General features: G+C 45.4%; 1 protein-coding gene across 1 annotated transcript in view; it reads left to right on the top strand.

The window, feature by feature from the left end:
• Positions 1-8,225: 8,225 nt before the first annotated feature.
• Positions 8,226-17,511, top strand: part of MOB2 (MOB kinase activator 2) — a 112,914-nt gene continuing 103,628 nt past the window's right edge. Inside the window, exon 1 of the mRNA XM_071558794.1 lies at positions 8,226-8,483. Within this exon, the coding sequence (XP_071414895.1) occupies positions 8,467-8,483 (17 nt within the window). The 5' untranslated portion in view covers positions 8,226-8,466. The remainder of the gene's footprint in view (positions 8,484-17,511) is intronic.

Below are 17,511 nucleotides of genomic sequence, written 5' to 3'. Positions count from 1 at the left end.
CTCTGAGCTGGTTTTGGGGATTCTCAGCAGCATGCTACATTTTTGTGATTGTGCCCTGCAAACTCGCTGTCACACCTGTTTTCCACATACCTGCACTGGATCAGCTGCTGCTTCTCCAATGTCAGCACTGAAGAAGCCAAATGAGGAAGAGGGTAGTGTTCTCCCCATGTAGTCCAAACCATCCCACCTCTCAACCCTTCTGAATCCCTCCCAAAGTCTCCTTGAAAGACCGCTAATTCATCTGCACCTAGAAACCTTGTCACTGATTGGGAATAGCTTTGAATGAACAAATATCGATGAATATGAGTATTTCCCCTCAACCATCAGATGGTGCCATTGAGTCTTCTTAGGATGTGGAGCCACAAGGACAGCAGGCTGGCTCCAGGGATCACACTGGCTTCTTGCTCCACCTCACAGGCAGAGTAGAGATTTAATGCTCAGTTAAAAATACTGATATGCAAATACTCATATATTATATATTCAGCTGTTCCCAAATACATTAACAAGCATCTGTCTCTCTTTCTTCTGAAGGTTTTTTTTGCACAAGTCTAGCAAGACTGGCTATCTTCTTGGAACTGGACTCCAGTGATACCAGTGTAGGAACAAAGGTAGCAGTATAGGAGCACTTCAGCTTCAATTTGTGCTCCCCTCCCCCCCTTCCAAAAAAGGTGTGTTCACGGCTGGAAAGATTTGGAAAAGATGAACTGCTTTCACACAGCAGGGCCATAAATGAAGGAGAGCAAAAGCTCCCTTTCCCTCTACAACAGTGATGTGAAACACAGGACTTGCCCTCCTTGGACACTTAGAGAGCAAGGCAGCAGACTGCCTGATGCTTGGGAGTGACCATCTTAGTTCCACCTCTCCCTGCCTCTTCTCACCCTATTTTTTCGCCCTATTTTTTTTTAGCACAGAGTGTAGTGAAAAGACAACAGACTTGTCTGTCAATGCATGCTGCCTGTGGAATGCTCATCACATTTGACATCTCCCTTCCAGATGTGGGGCCAGAACTTCCAGGGCTTTGATACTAATTCTCTTTGTGGATCTTTGCTATGACCAGAGCCTGGCATGGACAGCCAGGCTGTCCAGCTGAGGCCTCTACCTGGCATTGCAAATATGCAGGAATAATAACTGATCAGTACTTTTCCTGGGTTGGTTTTCAGATTGAATTGTGCAAGATAAAAGAGGAGAAAAATGCTAGCAACGTGAGGAAGGAGGGAGAGGAGAAATAATTACAAGTGCATTTAGTCAGTGATAAGAACGGCTGCTGAACTGGGCTGGGTGGTTTCCAAGTACAGTGGGAGCCAGCTTCAATTTCACAGCATAATATTTCCCGCACCCTTAAAATAACTTCTCCCTGCCCCCAGGGTGTCACAGGAGCCGAAGAGCAATGTGTGCCCCCTCCCTGTGCAGTCCCAGGCTGTTGGGTGCTCAGTTATCATCCAGGGGCTCTTTTGAGAGCAGTCGCGTCACACGTATCCTGCCAAGGCAACGTGACCCAGCCAAGAGGGCTGGAGCAAAAAGGAGGGGTTGCTTTGCAGACCCAGACCCGTGGTCTCCCAGGAAAGGCAACAGGCGGGGGAGACCTCGTTGTTTGAGCCCCCTTCGGTGCCCGGTGAAGAGCAAGTTCCCCGAACGGCTCGGCAGAGATGGGACCTCTTTATTGTCGGGGCTAATTGCTCATGTGAGTTGTATTTACAGAAGCGACTGTTTGTGCAGAGCGCAGCAGACAAACAGACTCCTGTTCTGCCAGGCACCCTTTGTAATCTGTGGGGGCTGGGAACACTTTATTGCAGTCATCGGAGGCCTCATTTGTACCGCAGGCACCAACCCGCGCCGGGCTGGACGGTGCCAGCGGGATGCTGAGCCCCGGTCCCGCTCCCTCCTCAGCGCGAGGGGAGGCGCGGGGCAGGCGCTGGCCCCTGCCACTGCTCGCTCCCACCCACCTTACGTGAACAGGCTGAGGGCTCACAGGTCGCTCCGAGATGGGCGCGCAGGACCCACACAGCAAACCCCTGTGTGTGGTGCTGGCACTAGTCTGACCACCATCCCATGACTTGCAAATCTAGGGCTGCTTCCATGTGGGCATATGGCTGTGGGGAGGCAAACTGCTCCACATGAGAGCCTGTCTCAGGGACAAGACATGCCAGAAAGTTGTTCCTTGTCTTTGCAAATAATGTAAAGGAGTGGTTAAAAGTACCCAGGACTCTAAAAAATTGTGCAACCTCTTTGCATCCTGCTGGGTTTTGTTGAGGTGGAGGCCTAGGGGGAGTTTTGCCATCTGAAAGACAGTTGCAGCATAAGGAAAATAATGCAAACAGTTTTTGGCACTGTCTCCATTTTCTTGCAAAACCAGTGGGGATGGACAAGCCCTGTCTTCCAGTTACATGCAAGATCTTCTGCTTAGAGGCAGCCTACAACCCAAACACATGGTGGACATCTCTCTCTAAACTTAAAAATGTATGTCCTAGTTTCGACCCTGCTCTTTTCTCCACTCTGACACAGGCAGTATGTTAAGATACACTCAAGGAAGAGCTTATCTGTAAGGAAAAGCAGCATCAACTACAACAGAGCTGGTGAGTGTCTCCTGCTTCCTCTTTCCAAGGCACCATTCCAATTGGCTGGTATTGGTCAGGCAAAATGGAAGCATCAGTTTGGTTACAGCCTGTCCACAATGACACAGTATTGCCAGCACTGGGACAAAAGGAAACCCACACTCATCTGCCATACAGAGGTCTGACACATGCAAGTCAGCCCAGGCATTTTCAGCGGATTAAAAATAGTCCACCGATACGGTGGAGAGGTTTCCGCTTCCAGGAGCCAGGCTAGGAAAGCGACAAGCAGGGCTCCCTAGGATCAGGCCCCTTAGAAGCGAGGGATGGCTCCTCCCGCCCCCGGCCCGGCGACCGTCCCGAACGGAACAAGCCCGCACTTGCCAGGAGTCCACGAGGAAAAGCCAAGTTTATTGCCGCGCGCTAGCTTTTGAGGAGAGCATGGGAATTCCCCGGATGTAGGTGGGGAAGAGGGGCGGAGACGGGGAGGAGTAACACAGTTCATTGGGTACATGCAAACGAAGGGAAGGAGGGAGGGGAGGAGCGGCAAAAGGACCAATGGGAGAATGAGATGGGCGGGGAAAGTCTACCGTAGGGCTTCAGGCACTTCGAGGCAGGGACAGCCCCCGCCCGGGCTCCAGCGGCGCCTCATGGGCGGCCCCGCCGGCAACCGCCCCCATGGCCGGGTCAGGCCAGGACAGGGGGCTGCGACCCGGAGGGTTTCGTGGGAAGAGGGAACCCGGACAAGGAACTACCAAGGGAAAAACAACCAGGGTAGACACATTGGGGTGTATAACATTCAAGCTGGGGAAACATCAATATAGGGTGTGAACATTAGAGTCCTTATAAATCTGTCGCAGAGCTTCCATATTCGGGGAGCCGGGTTCCTGGACTTCGGTGTCCTCGTCTATCCATCTCTTGTAGTATTTTTGCCACTGTATAAACCCTGGGTCTCCTCCGACACAGGCATACTGACCCCATGAGTGGCCATCTGCATTTCCTAAGCTTCCCAGCTGAAACTAAGACTCTCTTGGCTACCCTTCAATTCACTTTATCATAATTTTTGTATGCTCACTTGAAGGAACAGGGAAATCCACATAACTATTAGCACTCCTAAGCAATGAAGGTTTCTGAGCATTTACACATCATTTTCCACAAGACTTAGTGCAGAGGGAAGTGGTTTTTTTTTTCATTTTCCAGATGTGGAAGCTGAGGCATAAAGCAGGCATCGCTCAGTAATGCCTAATTAGCGGGGGAAAAAATAAAACCCAGTCACCACCAGTCTCATGCTTTAACAACCACTCATAAGTTGTCTAAAAGAGGAAATGTCTAATACTTCCCTTCTTCTGTGACTGGGAGAAAAAGATCGAACTTTGGACAGCATCCCTGGAAATGCAGACCTCCAAGGACAGATTCTTCAGCTCTCCTTCCTGAAGCTTCATCCCTCTTTTAGTCATCTGAATAAAAGCCATATTTCCCAGCTTGTTCAGGACCCAAAATGCTATTTATTTTTTCCAATCTGGTCCTCAGCAGGATTGACTGTCTTGTTGCAAGACTATATCTAAAATGTCTTACTATTACTGGCAGCAATCAATATTTATAACCACTCACAGTGTTTGTTTATTTATTAAAAAATCAAATGTTCCAACCAAGAAGAGTGTTATTAATATCCAGCATGATTAATAATCACATTCAGGGTTGCAGGCAGGCCCACGCTGTCAAACTCATGCACTTTGCTTTTTCTAATGGCTCTGCAAGAATTTGAACCATAATATGTTTCATGCACAAGGACAAAGATGTTTTGTCTCAGGGATGGAGTATGTGAATGTTTTTGTCTTAAAGAGCCAGTGCCACATTCAGAGCTTCACAAATAGAACCGTTTTGATCCCAAGACCATCAGTCTGCCACATCTCCTGGAGATACACTACATGGGTTGTATCTCCTCCTGTTGCTGAAGACCCAGATCAGAGCAGCAGATTTGCAGCTTGCTGGAAAATGTCACACCCCCTCTGTGTCAGGGCAGCCATCACCTGCTCTGCTTCTCTGCCACCCATTGGAAATGCCTCAGCTCACCAAAGGGATTCACATCTCTGCCTGCTGAGGCCTCTCAGCTCCCTAGGGTAAGACGAGTTCCTTGGGAATGACACTGCCTTAAATGAAGAGAAGGAAAACTCATAAGCCCTGAGCAATGCTTTGTTTCCGCTGCTCCTTCAGCATTACCACAAGGAAAGAATAGCGATCATGCAAAGCTGATGTCAAGGTATGAGATATGAGGCTGCTCGGCCCCACACCAATATTTGGTGGGAAAGGAGGTACAGGTGTTTCTGATGCAATAAGCCAATAAGGGAGCAAAGTTCACTCCCACTCCTTGGTGCTCTGCCATGCAAGGCCATGTTTGCCCACCTGTGTGTTTCACTTTTCCCACTGCAGGAGGTAATGACAATTAAATCAGAAGCTGTAAAGGGAGAGAGTTGCAGAGAGACCGATGCCTTGATTACTTCCTTATAGCCACTGGCCCTCTGTGGCACTCCTTTATCATGAGATGGGCAAAGCAAGCTGACTAAAGCCAGCATGAAAATCAGGTATCTATGATAGACATTGTCTGTGTGGTTATCAAATATCCTGTTTTGCACAAAGCTAGTCATGAGAACTGTGGGAGAAAAATAAGGATGTAAATATTCGCACTTGCAATTCCGAAGTAGTCCTCAGCTAGTGCTGAGCCAGTCTTTGGACTGCAAGGTCTTTCTTTGGGGCTTATGGGACATAACAGAGAGTTCTGATAGATGGTGACCGGCTTCAGGTCCATACTATCTTCTTGTACCTTGGCTTTTACTCTGAGCTCTGTAGAACTTTACACAACCTTTGGGCTCCTCTTGTGTCAGCCAGCCTAGGGATTACGGGTGACAGAGCAAGGAGAGAAGCAAGTGAAGGCAGTATTCCCCTGCAATGCACCACAGGGCAAAAGCCCTACAGCCCAGATCCTGCAAGCCCACAAGGTGTACCTTCTGCCCAGACTGTCTCTCAATAGTCTCGCATTTTTAATCCCGTTAGACACAAGTAAGCTGCATGACAGTAATCCAGGGGAGAGTCGATGCAAAACCCTCCAATGTCAAGCACTATAAACCTCCCAGATCCTCTGCGCTTCCTGGCACATCTGTACGCCAAGGACTGTCTCTTGTTAAGCACCTTATATGCATGTCCTACAGGATCTCAAAAGCCTATTGCCCTGAACAAGGAGCACCCTTTCTTTGTGCTTGTGCATAAGGCTTAGCACAGAAGAGCCCCACAGCCTGCCAGGCTTGCTATTGTCAAATGAATAATCGCTGTGATGCAATTTATGGAGGGTTTAGAAAGAGAAGGGGAGTTGCAGAACAACCACCAGAGACTGCTTTGGGATTGGCACATCCCTTTCTCTTTAGAGCTGCTCACATAGGGATCTGACTGAAACAGGATGAATGTGAAATGCTCAGTCTGCCAGAGGGACTTCTGCAGTTTTCAGTGGCTGAGGGGAGAAGTAAAAGCAGCAGGTGTAATGTCAATGGAAAAAAATTACAAAATAATCACCTTAGGTGAGATATAGATAAATGCCATGTGCTGTTGGAAAGTGTGACGCAAAAGATTAATGAAATATATGTTCCTTGTCAGAGTTCTTTTTTCTTTTTTACCAGTAATTTTCCTATGCCGTACATTTTCCTTGATAGAATCAGGAGAAAAACAGCTAATCTGACAAGACAAACTCATTGTATCAGAAGTCATCTCTGCTTTAAAACATGTGTCATATAACTAAACACCCTACTCCTGGTACAATGCATCCCTCAGTAAATTTGGTTGGAGCTCATCCTCAAATGCTCTGCTAAAAATACTCCTAACAACGGACAACAAGAAAACATAATTCAAATGAGGGACATCTGTTCTCAAATGTTTGCAGATAATGACTGGATCAAGTGTCGGCATAAAGGGTAATTATTTTCTGCAGATGGTTTGATCTGGTATTTTAAACACTAAAAAATCCTCGTCCCGGCACTCAGTAAAGTATGTGCGGTTTTGCTGCAAGATCTCTTTCCTATCCTCTGCTACATTGTCTAAAAGAAAAAAAATAGAAAAACTATAAATAATTAAGAGATGAAATTTATGTGTTAAAGATAGATGCTCCATTTGAAAACAGACAACATACATTTTCAAGTTCTGATCTTCCAATTCTTATATTACACTGCTGTATAACCCAGATAATTCTTAGGCTGAAGTTTTGTTATAGGAGAATAGCAAAATGAAGCAGTTATGTGTTGTGCAAATGATCCCCAGCAGATTTCAGAGAGAAGGTCTGTTCCAAAAACTACAGTGCAATATGCTTTTTAATACAAAGTAACTCTACTGCCTTTCCTTAAAACAGAGAGGTACAAAACAACCAGGACCCAGACACATTCTTATTAAATCAGAGCCTGCCACCCCCTTGCTGCAGGATAACACAGCTGTGTTGGAACTACATTGGAGTCAGTGTGGTGGCTGGGGACCCACTCAGCCCCCCTGAACAAGCATGGCCACAGGTGGTGTCTGTGGGGTGAGGAGCCCCGGGGCCCCTCACACTCTGAGCACCACAGGGCTGGGAGGTCCCTGGGAGCCCCAGCATGGCAGGGTGGAGGCAGAAGGGACAGTAAGGTGAGCGCTCAGGGAGCCTCTGAAAGGAAGTCCTTCCCTCAGAAAGCTGGTGACTGCAGGGAGTCTAATGAAGTAACCATTACACTCCCATAACACATAATTAATGCATGTGCCCAAAGCATGTAATCACCCCTGGCTCTGCCTCTGCAAACATCCCCAGGTGCTGCTGGGCTGGGAAATCCGTCAGGAGAACACACTGGTCTCACAAAGCCTCTGGAAGCGCAGCACCTCAATGATCTGCATGGATAAGAGTTACCCTTAAAACATTTAGGGTTGTTTAAATCTCCAAGAGGTGCAGTGTTGAGCTGTCTGGGGATAGGTATCTCTCTTTGGTCATTTTTGCAGCTAAAGGAACAGAGAATGGAAGAATTTTGACTCAAAGAGGAGATTCTGCAGCACAAAGTGCAACCTTTGGCAGGCAACTGGAGACAGGACAAGAGGACATAGTCTCGAGCTGTGCCAGAGGAGGTTTAGTTTGGACATTAGGAGGGATTTCTTCAGAGAAAGGGTGATCAGACGTGGGAATGGGCTGCCAGGGGAGGCGGTGGAGTCACTGCCCTAGAGGTGTTTAAGGAAGGACTGGATGTGGCACTCGGTGCCGTGGTTGAGTGGTGTTTGGGCACGGCTGGACTCGATGACCTCAGAGGGACAACCTCGGGGTGCTGAAGGCACGGGAGGCCCGAGCGGTCTCCACGCAGCAGGGCCTGGGTCGGTGCCTGGCGGCGCCGTGGGAGCCCTGGGCTCCCTTCCCTTCTCCAGCTAATACATCCTGCCTTGGGGTGCGACCTCCCCGGTGCTGCCCTCCGCGAGAACTGAACGCCGAGGCGCGGACAGGGCAATCCCGCAAGAGGGGACGAGTAACGCCACGAGTCCCCGTTCTGGGGAGCGCTCAGAGGCCCCGCTCCCTTCATCCCCTCGGAGCTCCGAGCACCGCCCGCCACGCCCGGACTACAACTTCCGGCGTGCCCCGCGCGGCAGCGAGGGCGGGGCGGCGCGGGGCCGCTTCCGGGTTGGCCCGCGCCGTGTGTTTACTTCCGGCCGCAGCAGTGCGCGAGTGTCAGCCTGGGGGGGGGCACGGGGGGCCGCCCCGCCCGCGACCGGGGAGGGACAGACCGACCGACAGACAGACAGACCGGCCGGGCAGAGACCCGCGCACACACCGAGCGGGGGAGGAGTCCCGAGCGGCCCCTGCCCCCATGAGTGGGCGGTGAGCAGCGAGTCCGGCGGCCGCGGGAGTTTGCCGGCGCGGCGGGACCCAGCCATGGACTGGCTCATGGGGTGAGTGGGGCCCCCCCGTCGCTCCCTCCGAGCTCTCCCACCCCGGCCACGGCCGCCCCGTTCCCGGGCTGCCCGAGCCCCGCGGGCGGCGCAAATGACTAATCAGTTCGTGCCGGCGGGGACGGGAGGCGGCCGGGGCTCGGAGCCCCGCGTCTCTGGGTGCAGCCGCCTGCGCCCCGGGCCGGGAAGGGGTGCATGGGAGCCCTCGCCTTGTCCCAAGGGGTGGCTCGTTGGAAAAGTAACTTTTCGTTCCTTTTCCGCGGATATAGGCAGGTGTGGCAGCTCGCTGTGCTTCCCACCCTTACAGTGCGGGGCTAATCCCTCTGCGACAGAACATCACTTTAAACCGAACGGCGTGCCAAGGTTTAAATGGCTTTCTGTGGGGACGAAGAAGAGACCTCGGCAGAGATTAACGCCAAATCAGAGCCACGCCAGGGGGCTCGGATAGCCTGGGATTAATAGTGCTAATTACACAGAGACAGAAGGTAGAAAGCTCTTTGCTGCTGGTTTTAGGTCTGCAAACCTCAGTGCAGGAGAGTGAGATGCAATTGATGGGAGTGACCTGATACGCTGTCAGTATCCCAAGCAAGATATTCTCGGTTACTTTTTGCATGAATTCTGCTGGCGACCTGTAGTCGGGTGAACTGTGAATAATTATGCCTCAAAATCGCATGAACTGTAGGTTAACGCTTCAACAAAACTAGTGATAACTTGCTGCCCTTAGTTTCTTCCTTACAGCAGTTTGGTCCGGTTCCTGAATGTGATCTTTACCGTCTAGGTTGCTCCTTTTCTAACGCTGACGTGCCTAGAATACAATGTGAACTATTTTGTCGCAGTTACTACATGTGTGTTTAGAAAGATCATTTGTGTGTGTGTTGCCCTTTGTCTGCAGCTGGTCTGGTGATGGAAGTGCAGCCCTCGTTACTTACCTTCTCACTGGATGTGTCCGACTCTTGAGCCAGTTGTCAATACCAGTTATGTTTTCCTGAGAGTCTGACCCCTCGCTCACTCTGGTGGAGAGAATGCTGAGTATCTGTGGAGCAGACACTGATGGTTGGGTTTTCCTCCAGCAGGCTGAGCAGCGGAAGTGCAGTGTTTGTGGCATGTGAAGGTGTCTACCTGCTATGTGCTGCAAGCCTTGTGTCTTGTAAGTCAGAGAGCTGCACTCGATGGTCTCAATGAAAACAGAAACAATGAGTTTGTTTTGTAACAACCACAAAGTACCGGTAGTCAGTTATGTTGACTTTGTAAAAGTAAAAGCCGGAGTGTCAAAAAGTGTCACTGTAATTACAAAGAGATATCAAACACGGGACTTAGGCAAGACTCAAAAATGGCTCAATGCAACAGCTGTACTTATTTTGTGTGATTTATGTTGTAAAACGGAGAAGAGTCAAGGTTTACTTTAGCCAAACTCTCATTGTGTTATGATGGGGGCTTTTGTGAAAAATATTTTGGGCTTTTTGAAGTTGCTACAAAACATTTGGCATTTGTTCTGTACTTTTGTCCCAGGGTGGGTGGATCCCTCCATATGTGGAAAACGAGTTGCCTGTTTTCCCCATTGTAATGGCAATGGATCCTGAGTCATTTGTGCGTTACTCGCACATTCTCAGCTATTTCCTGATACGTTTCTCCCCTGACCAAACCCAGTATTTGTCCCACTGATGCTCTTAATGTTTTCTCCTTTGACGCGTTGGGAGTTCTACTGGGGGCCGGTGTTTGTGCGTGATTATGGCAGGAACAGGGAGCATTGATATTTTGAAGGGGGAAAGGCCTGAGGGACCCTTTCTTATTCTGTGCAAGTTGGGGCTGCTGTTAGCAGCATGATTTGAAAAGGGAAACGTCCTTCTTGCTGTTTGAGAAAGAAACTGCCAACATTTCTGTGCCCAGTCAGAAGTTTGGGGAATCCATTCACTCAGCCTTTCTCTCGGTGCATACTGCAGCTGTTTGGGTCTCCGGTGTGAGAAGGGCAGGGCTGAAGAAAAACCTGCAGAATAATAGGAGTACGTGTCTCTCCGGGTAACGCATCGGTTTGTGTCAATGTCTCTGGCAAGCAAATTGTATTTGTCTGCCTCTTAGTTGTATCACTCTTTCCCGAGGAAGTGTCGGCACTAATAAAAGCAACTGTGATCTTTCTTATTCGTAATTGCTTTGGTAACGTGCTGGTTTGCAGTTTCAGCTTTCCATGCATTTTCCATACCCATCTCGCAAGTCTCATGTTATCGGTTGAGCCTTCTTAACATTTTGGTGTGAGAAACACCCTCTGTGTTTGAACTTTGTATTACTGAGAAATGATCCGTCAAGTGCAAGTGTGTTATATTAGGCATCAGTAACAGTTGCTTCTGTTCTGAATCTCCACCCTTCGAGCTCGTGTTGCATTTGTCTGATAGACGATTAGGAGTGAGGTCTGCTTTATTCCTCGCTGGTCCTCCCTTTCGCTTGTGGCCTTTTGGAAAGCGGGGGAAGGGTAAGTTCTTATCATGCCACATAGAGCAGCAGCCCAAGTGTCTCTGATTGCCTCCGAGTGCTTAATATACAAAAACCCGGAAGCTGAATTTACAAACAATAGTGAATTTATTGCGGATTAACAAACAGCGACAGGCTTACATGGTCACACAGCAAAACTTCTGTGGGTGCTGCCTTGTGTTCAGTTAAGTGCTTCAAAATCCAATCAGGTCCTGTGGAGGAAAGCTGAAAAGAATCAGCTGCTGGTCTATTACAGTGCTTAGTTGAGCACCAAAATAAAGGCAGAGTATTTTCTGTGGTTGATTACTATTTTTTACCCTTCCAATGAATGTGACATTAATACTGATATTGGTGAAAGACTATGGTTTCTTCAGTACATTTGCTCCATTAAAAAAAAAAGACCATTTTGAGTTTTGGGGGTTTTTTTGTTTGCATAGGATATATTTTCATTGCAATTTTGACTAGAGATCAGTGTAACTTAATTGCTTTGCTCACCTGCATTTAACAGAGATCTATATTAAGCTCTCTGAAAGAGATTCCAAACTTCTGTGTCACAAATAGCATTAATTGCTCTTGAAGTTCAAAGTAATAACAAAGACAAGCATTGTTCCTTAAGTTATGAGACTTGCTTTTTAAACTTATTTTAAAATTCATAATGGGAAAGGAGTAAAACATGAATAGTGCTGGTAAACCTGACATGGTGTCAGTCATTTTTAGTCTTCAGCAGTGGTGTCTGATGCTGCAGTACCATTTTTCATAATAGAGGAGAATTGAGTACTGTAGTATTTTTGGTGAACTGTAAAAACGGAGGAGAGAAACAAAGTGTTTTACCTACAATTACTTGTTAAACAGTCATAATTTGGGCTACATCTGTACTGTAAACTTTGTAGTTTAGTAGGTTAAGAGACTATGCTGATTGAAACAGAGAGGTGCTTACACTGATCCTGGAATAACACAGACCTGTAATACAGAGAGCATATTGATACATATTCAACAGAAAATAAGCCTCGTTGAAGAGTTTAGAGGTAACATTTCACTTCTTGAGGATGCAGCGTTTTTGTTGTGCTCAGAGGCATTCAAGTAAGAGGTGAGAAGGAATGCCATTAGCTTGTGGAAACGGGAGCTTTCTCACAAATTAAAAAAAAACCATTTCTTAGCTGCATTGTCCACTCCTTTCATAGGCCCTTCTAGACCTGTCAGGGATTTAAATAACAGCTGGCAGTTTTTTCACTTGTTTTTGATATAGCATTTTATCACATTATTCCTGCAATAATTTTGAATGCTAGAAGAAAAGGAACACATCTGTTTTGTTGTCTTCCATTCTGCATTTATGGAAGGATCTTTAAAAAATTCCTCATAAGGCCTTAAGACACTGTCCAGTTCAAGATAGGCTATGATGAAATATGGATAATATTGTTATGCAGAGAAGTCCTAATCTTGAGCTAGAACAGGTAAGGCCTAGATGTGAAAAAAGCACACCAGTGTTCTTGAGTCAGTAAAAGTCCAGTGTGCTGATTGTCACCTGTTAGACTAAACCTCTCTAGATTTTGAATGGGGTGCATTATAGAATATCTCAAGTTGTAAGGGACCCATAGAGATCATCAGTTAATTGGAAGGAGTGCATCTTGTAGTGGGAACAGTGAACAGTCACACAGCATACTTAGCTGTCAACTTGGCTGGTGCATAATACAGCTGAACCTGTCTTTGCCTCACAGACCTTTATATGAAAAGCAGCTAATGATTTTTATTCTGGATACTGTTCAAAACTGCCTAATTATAGCAAATATTTTTGTTAAAAGGAAAGGAATAACGTTGGATGTTCTTCAGTTGCTGTAACTGTAAGGAATGCTTTCCCCTTTCTTCTCTTCGGTTATCTGCAGCGAAGAAAGTCTCCTGCCTTTATAAGGCACTCTTCTCTAGAAACTGCTGCAACCTTTCACCTTTCACAGCTTGCATGGTGGGTATATTTGTTCTGTTTTTTAACTGACCTCACGACAGGTGTTTCCCTTGCATTGCATTCACTGCAGATTCTTGGCTTCACATGTCATTTTCCCTACTTTGAAGGAGCTGAAAATAACTTGGAACTGGTAAACCAGACATGTACAGTGCCATTGGGCAGGAAATATTCACATGCTCCTTACTTGCTTCTATTTATAGGTATAACATTACCTATGGGGTCCCAGGTTTCTCTCCCCAGATAAAAATCTAGGTGTGTCTGTGTTGGACTCTGTTCACTGCTTACTGAGGAAGACTTCAGTGTTACCTCATACCTGTAGCACACATGAGCGGTACCTCTGCTAAACCAGAAGTTAACTATGAAAACAACTAGTATAACATTGTCTGCAAGTAAAAGAATATCTTAATTAAATATTAACTTGTAATATGCATTAGTATAGTAGTGGAAAGGTGATGGTAGTTTGAAATGTGTGTTTCAAGGGCTATTGGAGTTGTAGAAAAGGTGTCTACTGTACAAGACTGTATGGGAGTAATTTAAATTTTTCAGCTGTCTTATTCCCTTATGTGTGCCTGCCTTAGAAAGTGCTCTCTTGTATTACTTAGATGATCACTGCTAATGCTCTTCTGCTGCAACACAAAACAAAATAAAAAGTAACTGCAGAGCCTTGCTCCCTCAAGTGTCCTGTTGTAGTTAATTAATGATTTCTTGGAGAAAATGCCAAATAAATCCTGCATTTTGAAACCCGTGTTACTTTAGCAAACCAAAGAATTTGTATCAGTCAGTTACTTTCCTGTGATGAGTAGAATGCACGTGAATACTGGTTTGTTCTTACTAGAGTGTTCTTTTCCAATGAGAATTTCACTGAGGGACAAGAAGAGTAGATCAATCTTAAGGTCCCAGAAGTAAAATGAATTATTACTTTGCTTTTAGAAAGAGTTGAACATTCTAAAAGTGTAGCAGTAATCCTTCCTTGCATGTCTCTGCATGTTACCCTCTTCTTTGCAGCAGCATCAGGATTCAGGAAGCCTGGTAGGTTAAGATGCTCATCTGAATTAAAACAATTTCTTTTTTTTTCCTCTGCCTTATTTCCTCTCCTCACCTTAGTTTTCAGCTAAATGATTTCCTGCAGCCTTTGTCGCTACATGGATAATGGTAATAGCACTGTGGGTGTTGGTAAGAACATAAAGCTTAGGGGATGCTCATTTTGGTGACAGCAAGGACTTAAATCAATCGAATCTAATAATGTAGTAATGTGATTATTAGTGGTAATTACTCTACAAATAATTAGTGATCTGTCTTCTGATGATGTATCCTTCTGCTTGAATGCTGGGAAGAGCTGCGGAATGTCTGAAAGTAGGAGATGCCATGACCTAGGCTGGTGTCCTGGGGCAGGCAGTGGCATCAAAGCGCTGTCACAGTTGCTGTCCCACTGTGTTACATTTGGTTTAAAGCTAAACTATAAATATAGTAATTATGACCTGGATATTTATGAATAACTTAGACTTTTTAATTTGCTGTAAATCAAGTTTCGTCTACCTGAGAAAAGTGCTGGCTCTGTCACGGTGTGAATGTGAAGGCAGGTGGTATTTTGGGTGCGTGGCTGAATCCAGCAGTCTGATTCAAGAGAGCTTTTGGGAAGCCTGGTTCATGCATGATGGCCTACATAACTTTGACATGTTTCACTGGCAGTTTCCATCTGTTACATCCGCTGGATGTGGGCCCAGAGAAAGCATACTTGAAAGAGTAAATGAATAAGAGACTGCAGTTTTTAGGTAGCTGCATATACAAGTTTGAACTTAGTGTTGTCAGATCTGCATGTTCTGCAATTGCTGCTGACCTATTAAACAACTCTAATGTGGGTTTCTGCTAGAGGAATGCTACTGCAGTAATCTTGTCCATTATTTTTAACCCATCTTTAGCCTTTTACAGTTGGTGATAAGGTTGTGAAAGGTTGCTAGGTTCAGTTTATTAAACTTATTCTTAGCAGGCTTTCCACTCATGTTATATGCAATTACAAACAAACAACAACAACAAAACAAACAAACAAAACCCATCCCAAAACTCTGTTCTTCACTGGACATGAATTGAATAAATCTGATTATTTTCATTTATTTTTGAGATTGTGGTGTTTATGATAGGGCTGGAGACTGTTAAATCAGTGAGACTGCTTAAGGAAGAATATCGCTCATGGCTTTTTTCTGGCACTTCAAACAGTTGCACTCCTAGCTTCCCTCCTTCTGAGACATTGTGCAGTAATTTCAAATAATTTAATTTTTCAGGTAGAATGATGAGTATAACTAAATAGCTGAAGAGCAGTCATAGAACTGTAGCATTTGGAGAGGAAAAACAATGGCAGCTGTCAGGTGAAAAGGAGGGGCAGAAATGCCAGAATTTCTTGTCCCACCTGTATTAATATAAAGTTATTAGCTATAAGCATCCTTGGAACAATTAAAGCTTTATGAACCCAGCAGTGCCTGTTTAACGCTGGACAGAACACAGGCTGGAAAGGTTTTTGACCTTCCTGTGAGGATCACACTTTAGCCAGGGAGAACTTAGTAGCTATAAGTGTCTCCAGAAAATCGAAGTCTTATGAATCCAACACTGCCTGTCAAACGATGGACAGCACGCAGGTTAGAAGGGTCTTCGACCTCTGCTATGAGACCACACTTAATAGCCAGGGAGAACTTTCTCTGTCAAGGTATCAGTTATAAGCATCCCAGAACATCGAAGTCTTAGGAACACAACACTGCCTGCCAACAGTGGGCAGCACACAGGCTGGAAGGGTCTTCGACACTCTGCTGTAGGAGCACATTTAATAGCAAGAAAAGAACTTTCTCTGCAGCAGCCCTGAAATAACTTTTATTAGTACAAGCATGTGACTGTTATTGTGGGTTTTGCATTGCTGGTGATAATATTTAGCTGCATGATTGTATTTAATTGATGCCCAAAAACCCCAAGAGAAACCAGGACAAAACATTCTACAGAGACAAGGACACCAAACTTAAGTTTCAATACAGCAGTATACCTCCCATGACAGACTTAACTAATAACAGAACTACTAACCAGAAACACAACAACCTAAAACACAAATCTAAAACCTCTCTCCGTAACACAGAACAACAAAATTACCTGAACACCACCTTCTCTATAACACAAAGCAAAAGGAAAGAATATAGCTGTTTCCCATTAACACATATGTTAAAAAAGAACTACACACCACAAAGGAACACAACAACTAATATAAAGTAAGATGTATACTTAGTAAGTTGCAAAGTGTAAGGCAAGTTGCTGTTATTAAAGTGGCAAAACACTGTTAGTAAACAAGGGGCCTTTAGAATAAAGATATGTCCCAGTGAAATTGGCATCAGAGTAGCTGTGAGGTCAAAGCGAAAGCATATTGTAAGAATATAAGGTAAGACATAAGGTATAGGTGGTGTAAGAGAGTAAAGTATAAGATGTAAAATAAAGAGTATAGATAGTACATGGTTTTCTTACCCCTACATTGTCTGAAGGGGTAGGAGGAGACAGGGCAGTTGCTCTCAGCTACCCTCACAGAGACATGGCATTTCTCCCCCACTTTTTGCTCATGCCCAATTGCTTTTACACATTTTTTTTTTTCCTCTTAGGTGGTTTGGGTGGCTTAGTCAATAACTGGTTTTGAAGTGATAGACAGCATAGCCTGAGGGTTGGCTCCCTGGGTCTTCATAGAGTATCTCGAAGAAGGGCTATGTCCTCTCCACAACACTCCATTTTTCTGTAATCCTATCAATATGACTTGACTTTCAGGAAGTCACTGGAGCCTCCTTGTCCACTGACAGTGGTTTCTGGGAGCACCATTCCAGGGGCTGAGGTGTTCCCCTTAAACCATCAAGAGGTTATCAGGGCTATCACCACACAGCAGTTTTCTCAAAAGTTAGTTGTTAGTTTCTTTTTATTCTGCTAGCCCATAGAAACTGGTCAGGGTGTAAGTTTTTCACACAGTCCACTAACCTCTGTTCCTGATTGTGGGGAAAAAAGCATTGAACATGTACGTGCACACACACAAAAAACACCCTTGAAAAAACTCCAACCAGACCATAGATAAAATTTTCTGAAGAACGTCAGAAATCAAAACTAGAATCGAGACAGAAATGACTGTCATAGATCAAATTCCTTCCTGCTCTGAGCACTGAGAGTAAAGCCATTAAACACGAATGTAAGTTTGCAGAATATCTTTAAATTATCCAGGCTGGGTAAGTCAAGCTCTTCAGAATTTATCTGCATGCTTTTTAATTCTTTTTTCCTTTCCTTTCATCATTTCTCAGACTATAAAGGTGTTCCCTGAATATTTTTATAATCATTGTTCAGTGACAGGATCACCAGTGTCCCTTTTCTACATGGAAATGTGTAAATACTTGGGACTTTTACCTAGAAACTCTCCTAGTATTTATACATAAGGCAAAGAATTTGTGTGAAATAGGTTGCAGAGACTCAAGCCTTATTTTTCTTTTAACTGCTTCATTCTACAAACTTCAGTCTAAAATATCTTAATTTAGAGAACTTGTTTCTTTTGCATGGTTCTTCGTAAACTAGCACAAAGTTGTTCAGAAGAAACAAAGCCTCTCCTGA

Source organism: Pithys albifrons, chromosome 6 (genome assembly GCF_047495875.1).
Source record: "Pithys albifrons albifrons isolate INPA30051 chromosome 6, PitAlb_v1, whole genome shotgun sequence".
NCBI lineage: Eukaryota > Metazoa > Chordata > Aves > Passeriformes > Thamnophilidae > Pithys > Pithys albifrons.
Note: the sequence above shows the minus strand (reverse complement) of the source record. Positions and strands in the feature narration are given on the sequence as shown.